Raw genomic sequence first — 7,398 nt, 5'->3', positions numbered from 1 at the left:
TACCAACCCAATGGTTAATGGGCCCGAGGGTATTCCATCCCGAGGATGATTAGACCCATAGTATGTTGACATTCCAACCCGATGGTTGAGGTCCTGGGTTATTCCAACCCGATGGTTGATTGGACCCATAGTATGTCGGCATTCAAACCCGATGGTTGAGGGCATGGGGTATTCCAACCCGATGGTTGATTGGGTTCATAGTATGTTGTTATTGTATATGTGTTATTTGTTTATGTGTTGGTACTTTGGGGGAACTCTCTAAGCTTTGGGCTTACAGTTTTGGGTTATGTTTCAGGTACCTCAAATGTTCGCGGAAAGGCGAAGACGTGATCGTGCACCCCCTCGTGTTTTGATTTATGAATTTGGGAAAACTTTGATATTAAACATGTTTTGAAAACTAAATTGTAAACAATGATAATTTGTGGATTGGTTTAAAAGTTTAAAATTTTCATGAATTTTATGGTTGTTATAATTTGACTAAAATTCAACTTTCTCTAAATTTTAGTTTCTTACAGAATGTCTTGAAAGCAAGAATGTTTTGATAGCAAATAATGTTTTGAAAGAACGAATGTTTTGGTAACGTGCTTGAAACATTTTGAAATATAGATGTTTTACTTTTGAAATGTGTATTTTGATACTAACATATAAAATGTGTAAAGTATAGAAAGTAATGGAAAGAATTGGAAAGTGATGAGAAGAATATATGCAAGAGCCATGATGTCCCATTAACAGAATATAAATGAATCTATCGAGGTGGCACTTCCACTTCGTGAGATAGAGGTCCTAATGGAAATGATGCTGAGGTGAACTAATTTTGTTCTTTTCACCTTGGTATGGAATCAGGGTATTACTAGACCCTAAGTATAAAAATGACAACAATTCAATTCTGGAATTTGCCCTCAATGAGAGCATGAGATGGAATGTGAAAATAAATGTCTTTTGAATTATGTTATGTCAAATGAAATATGGAAAATGTCTATTTGAATTATGCTCTGCATAATGAAATATTTTTGATGAAAATGTGATAAGTTTTTTAGGTCACAAACCCGCGCATCTCACGGGACATTATTATATTACGTATCTCTTTTTTAATGTCATGTATTCCATGTTATACTTAAGGAGTAAAGATGATAATGGAAGTTAGAAGTTAAGGGATAGAGAATGTAGTAGAGCTTGTCAAGTTCTTTATTAATGATATTGATGTAATTCATATTTGTTTGCTATGGTTTGTATGACGCTTAATGGTAACACCCAAAATTTTAGTTGTAAATGTTTTTATAGGACTGGTTTTTAGTAAATGTAGGTTAATACCCGAATGGTTTTATTACAATAGCATTTTAGAAGTTTGAAAATTTTGGGGCGTTACAATATTTTAATGGAAAATGACTATCGATATAATATATCTTCATCCCGGTATATATATGAACATGAACCATGCATCAAATCTTTCTCATATGGTTTCACAAACTGGATTTTTAATATGTGAAAAAATGAGATTAGTTAGAATCGTCTGGGTGTGGACACATGCTTATATCTATTCAATTCATCAAGGGTCTCAATCAATACCAAACTTTAAGTATTAGATGAACGAATCTCATATTACACTATATGCATTCGTCTGTTTCATGTCATATTTTATGACAACCCTTATAATTGTCATGTTTCATAGAAAACATTTGACATACATCAATATATAACACCACATTCATGTGAAAGCCTACATATGCCTTAGGTTGAAGGACATAAAGACTTACATGATTAAAGTTTTGACTAACGACGGTGATCCATGAAATGTTATATTGGGGTGAGTCTTTCCATTATTTATCAACAATAAATACATGTTAATTTGGCTATTCTACAAGGATACAATCCATACCATATAGCTATTCATATAGTTATAACTAACTATGAAGATTTAAAAACGATTGTTGACTCTTTCATTGACTAAATACGCTAATATATAGAATATATTAAGGTTGATGAGAAAAACATACTCATACATTAATTCATATTGAAAATATCGCTACTTACAACTCCAATAAACAAATACAAAAGATCATCTAACATGTGACATTAGTTGTTGACACGGTTATAACCAATACAAATCTCATAATGTTTGCAAAAGGCATGGCTTCAAATCACGAACAAATGATTTCATCTAATTGAACCTTTTAGGAACCAATAACTTTCACTTATTATGATTCACCATGAATCCCATATCATAAATGTGTTGGCTTTTTATTCTAACGATATTCCTCATGTGTAAATACCACATAACTCACAACCATTTTTTCTCCAATGACTATAAACGACATTCTTTCTAAATACATATCGTATAAATACCACATACTTCACAACCATTTTTTCCACCCCATCACTATTTCTCTTTTGAAATCTTTCATATTCTTTCTAAAAATTCATATTTGTTATGACCTCTTATTTTATAAACAATCGTAAAATATCAGGAGTCGAAGGAAGTAGTTCTTGTATAGATTGGTCCGGTTTTTGTTTTATAAGTTATATAATGTCATTAGTAACTTTTAAGGGTTTTATATTAATGCAAAAATCAAATTCGAACTAACAAAGTTAAACCTTGACCGAAAAAACAAACAGATGCTGAAAAACCGAACACAAAAACTGTAATACCGTACTAATCTAGATCTGACCGAGGCCAAAAAAGGATTACCCATGATCAGCCCGAAACCGCACCGATTTCACAAAAAACAGTATTATCAAAGACAGAAAAAGCCACACCAACTCGAAACAGATTTTGTTCACCTGTACTTGTTAAGGTGATGATTATTGATTAAACTCATTTCTTTATATATAAGTTTGATTTCTCTCAAAACTTCTTTAAAGGCAGGTTGGCCCACTTTTTTTTTTAATAAAAAAATAGCCAAAAGGTAATATGTTAAAATGCTTCTTTAAATATATTTGTAATGCATACAACATGATAAATTACTTTATTTAAAATCAAATTATTAAGTATAACAGTGATACATTCTTAATGATCATCTACACACTCAAAAAAAAATCCTACTTCACCATCTTATTTTAACTTGTGCAAACGAACAATCCGTTTAGCCCACTCTCCAATTATCATCATTTTATCACTCATACTTTATATAAAAAAAATATTGACTTGTTATAATATATTTTATATTTTTTAATTCGAGTCAAATATGTTTATCCAATCATACCATAACTCAGTGAGCCATCTCATTTTACCATAGAAAACGAGGAAAAAGACAAAATCCCATGTGAAAACAAAATTACAAGTACACATTTCATTTTAGTGGATAGGGTACAATATCTGAAACATAGAAGATAATTTTAAAGTTGGAAAAAGTGTACAAATTATTGAAATATGAATCTATTTAATTCTTCTAATAATAATAATAAAAAAAGAGATTTTTTTGATATCAACGAACGAAAAGATAAATAAACGTGGATTTCTTCTAAATTCTTAAACATGATAGATTAAAGTAAAAGTAAAATTGGCAGGGGCAGAGGAGTAAAACCACGCTCTTAATGAACGCGTGGCGACATTTTCGGAGCCCTATAGGGGCGGCTGATACAGAGCGACAGAAAAAAATTAAAAAAAGTCGCATGATTCATAGACTATAAATTTTAATCTTTTACTCTTCTTCATTACAACACGACAAAAACCCACTCAAATTCCTTTTCAAAAAGTACCAGTTTTAATGATAAAACAACCCGCCGGAGCTCCGGGTACTACTACCGTTGAGTGCCGATGGTGCTGCCGGATCCCTGAAACGAAGGAGATGTAAACACTTTGTCGTTTTCTGAATCTATAACCAGATATATATACTCCCTTTTTCTCTCTCTCACACACACAAACACACTTATATTTATATATCTAGAGAGAAGGAGAGTTGAAGGGAGAGAGAGAGAGAGAGAAAGAGCCAAGTTTCAGGAAAGGAGGCATGCCCGGATTCTCCCCAACAAAGGGTATAATTTCTTCTTTCATGTTTTTGCATCTTTAATCTTTCAAACCCTTTTCTTGTTCTTCTTTCAGTGTTAGACTTTATGTGGATTTAGCTCTTTGATTTTATAAGATCTTCATAAACTGTTTGGTTTTCTTGATTTTTGGAATCTGCATGTTTCATTTTCCTTCCCAATCTGGGCATTTTTATTTATGATTAGTAAACAAATTAGGGCTATGATTCTTACACATCTAACCCTTTTGACTGTGTTCTTGTTGTTAATGTTTTTCTTTCTTAGAAAATTCCATCGTCTTTAGTTCTTGATCTTGACTTTGAAGACACCCTTGTGTTGTTTAGTTCTTAATCATTCTTCAAACAATTTTGTGGGACCCAATCAACCCTCTAGAAAATGATATTATAGTTGCTAATGTATCGTTGTTCTTCGATTCTTGATTTCGTCTACAATGTTCTTATTGTTGATCTTGTCAGTTTTTTTTTTCCTTCCCAAATGATTGCATCTAGCTCAAGATTAAGTTTCGTTAGTTATGGCAACAAGGCTCGTGTTTTTAACTCTAAATTGAACTTGTATTTTTGAGTGCTTATGTACATGTGCAATTTGAAAATGATTTCGTGAATAATTAGAATCGGATATTCATTTCTTGGATATTTATAAGCTATAACCCCTAAACAACTAAACCTATACAATAAAACTTTATTTGAAATAATCCGATAATCATTTCCAAATCCCACATCCGAACACTTCTTAGATTTGCTTTTAATAAGACACTAATACGTGGAGACCAAAAGATTGATTGTTTGTTTCTTTAGTGGAATATAGGTACAAGATAAGCATCTAATTCTCGACATTATCTCGTTTATTTAAGTTAATCAGTTTCTACTACTATTTTGAGCCTTTCTTTTTTGGATTCTTCTATATTTGTCATGTGAAATAATGAAAACTTTATGATTGTATCAGGTAATCTTCGATATAACCTTGATTTGATACAAAGCTACTCATATTAGAAGCCATTGGTAGTATTGAAAGCATGCAGGAATTGCTCAAGAAGAATTGTGATCTGGGTGTGGTTGGGTACCCGTCTCAGTGGACGGGTACCGAGTCATTTGTTGAACAATCGACTTTGTCTAATAACTTAAGTTTGAAAATGGGATCTTCAACGCCACGTCAGCAAAACACGAAGCAATTAGGGCTTCAAATTCAGTTTCAAGATCAAGATTCTTCATCAACTCAATCGACTTGTCAATCTTGCCCTGAAGTTGCTAGTGCTGGAGAAAATTACCAGTATGGAGAAAACAAGTTCTCAATTCAATCAGGTAGTTGTTTCTATTGTTATTGATGTGGTTGAATAATATTAATTTGAATCTATATATACTTATAAATACTATTGTAAGCATTTAAAATCCATTTTGAAAAGCTCAAGGGCTTCTGGTTAGTTGGACGCGTGGGATTTGGACGGAATTAGAATTTGGTTCCATTCCAATCCTGTGTTTGGTTACAACTTAGAAACGAGTTCCAATCTTTCCGATTCCAATTCTGCTCCCTTCTAAACATTCTACAAATCAAACACACGCTAGTGTATTCTTTTTAGCTTTTGGAATTGTATGGTTATTATCTCACTTTAGATTCATATACCCAATATTTACCATTTTGCCACTTCTCTAAACCAGGGTATAATGGAACTCATGTGACACGTGAAGAAGGTAGTGTTGGGTCAGCTTTGCCAACAGGTGTTCAGGATTATACTTTTTCTATTCAAGCTGATCGCAGGCAGCCATACGTAAGTGAATTTTTTTCAATTGATTATTTTATATTAAAAATATTGATCATCTTTATGATTAAAGATTTTCCCATTTCAATTTCAGGCTTGTATTCCACTTCTATACCCTGATCCATACTATCGTGGATTGCTTGCGCCTTATGGCACACAAGCTATGGTGAGCTCTACTATACTAATTTCAATCTTATTATTTATTAATCACGATACCTCTTTTTTCTCTATTATGTTTATAAACAACATATATCTTAATCGATCTTATCTGAGTACTACAAAATTGAAGCTTCTTATTGTTCTCGTATCACCAGATGTCTCAAGGAATGAGCATGACAACTACTCGAGTGCCACTACCTATTGATTTTGCACACGATGAACCCATATACGTCAACGCCAAACAATACAATGCAATTCTTCGTAGAAGACAATATCGGGCCAAACTGGAGGCCCAAAACAAGCTTTTAAAACCACGCAAGGTATCCATTGCAATTTTCTTTGATTTTTTTTTTTAATAATTAATTTATTTTTGAGGTGCAAAAAAAGTTGTTATTTAACCCTTTGGAAAAACTTGGACAGCCGTATCTCCATGAATCCAGACATGTGCATGCACTCAAGCGGGCCCGAGGGCCCGGTGGTCGGTTTTTAAACATGAAAAAGATACAAGAAGACCAACCGGATGGCCCGATCAGTGGACAAGATGACTTGGGATCTGCTGGTGGCGGCGGCGGTAGTGGTGGTGGTGGTGGTGGTTGCTCAGAGATTACTAGTGTGTCCAATGGTGAGAGCTTCTTCCACCATCAAGAACTTAGGTTCCCGGTATACCATCCTCAAGTTGGGCCCATACAGAGTGTTGGGCCCAACACCGATGGTATACTAGGTGGAACCCACCACATGTTTCGTTGATGAACAGCGAAATAGACTCGGTGAACCAACAACCTGAAATCTGGGGGGTTGTTGGTCCACAAGGGAAGTCATCCTTGGCTCTTTACTTTCTGTTGTTAGCTCCTAGGTTTTCGTTGGCAACACGCGACAAGGGAATCAAGTTCTTAATCAAGTTATTGAATACTCTTAAAATGACTGATTATGGATTCTGATTGGTATGTTTTTACATTTGAAAAACACAGTACTTTGTCACATTTTGTTGTCGGTTTAACTCTTTATGTTTTAGTTAACTTGTTTGTTTTATACGCGTATCCAACTCACTAAATATGATTACAAAACTATACCGGTGAATTACAAAAATGGTCCCTGTTTTTGTAATATAAGTGCAAGTTGCACCCTGGTCTATTATTTCTCTCACCATCGCAGCCTTGTGGTTGTATTTTCTTACACCATGGTCTTTCCCAACTCTGTTAATTTTTACTGTTAAGACCCATGTAAAATGATCATATTACCCTTCTTTTATCATTTCATTATTAAAATAAATTACATTTATGGCCTTGGATTTTTGTTGTTTTTCCTCCTTGATGGTGGTGAAGATTCTGTTAACGGTCCTTTAAGGTTCTCATCGGCAATTACAAGTGCAGTTTGTGAATTCACGTAGCAAACATAAATTGCTGTTGTATGAATTTCATGTTTGAAAAATATTGAATGATTTCGTTATGAGTAGATTTTATGGGCAAAAATGAAACTAATGACGCCTCCTTGATTTGAAAATGGAA

At 33.6% G+C, this 7,398-nt stretch overlaps 1 protein-coding gene across 1 annotated transcript; it reads left to right on the top strand.

The window, feature by feature from the left end:
* The first annotated feature begins 3,643 nt into the window (after nucleotides 1-3,643).
* On the top strand, nucleotides 3,644-6,922 carry LOC111899136 (nuclear transcription factor Y subunit A-3). Its single transcript, XM_023895017.3, has 6 exons — nucleotides 3,644-3,972; nucleotides 4,924-5,279; nucleotides 5,634-5,743; nucleotides 5,829-5,900; nucleotides 6,049-6,213; nucleotides 6,314-6,922. The coding sequence occupies exons 2-6, from the start codon at nucleotides 4,994-4,996 to the stop codon at nucleotides 6,638-6,640; spliced, it is 960 nt and encodes a 319-aa protein (XP_023750785.1). The 5' UTR covers nucleotides 3,644-3,972; nucleotides 4,924-4,993; the 3' UTR covers nucleotides 6,641-6,922.
* The last annotated feature ends 476 nt before the right edge of the window (nucleotides 6,923-7,398 follow it).

The sequence above is a fragment of the Lactuca sativa genome, chromosome 1, assembly GCF_002870075.4.
Source record: "Lactuca sativa cultivar Salinas chromosome 1, Lsat_Salinas_v11, whole genome shotgun sequence".
Classification (NCBI taxonomy): domain Eukaryota; kingdom Viridiplantae; phylum Streptophyta; class Magnoliopsida; order Asterales; family Asteraceae; genus Lactuca; species Lactuca sativa.
This window is presented reverse-complemented; position numbering and strand designations above follow the sequence as displayed.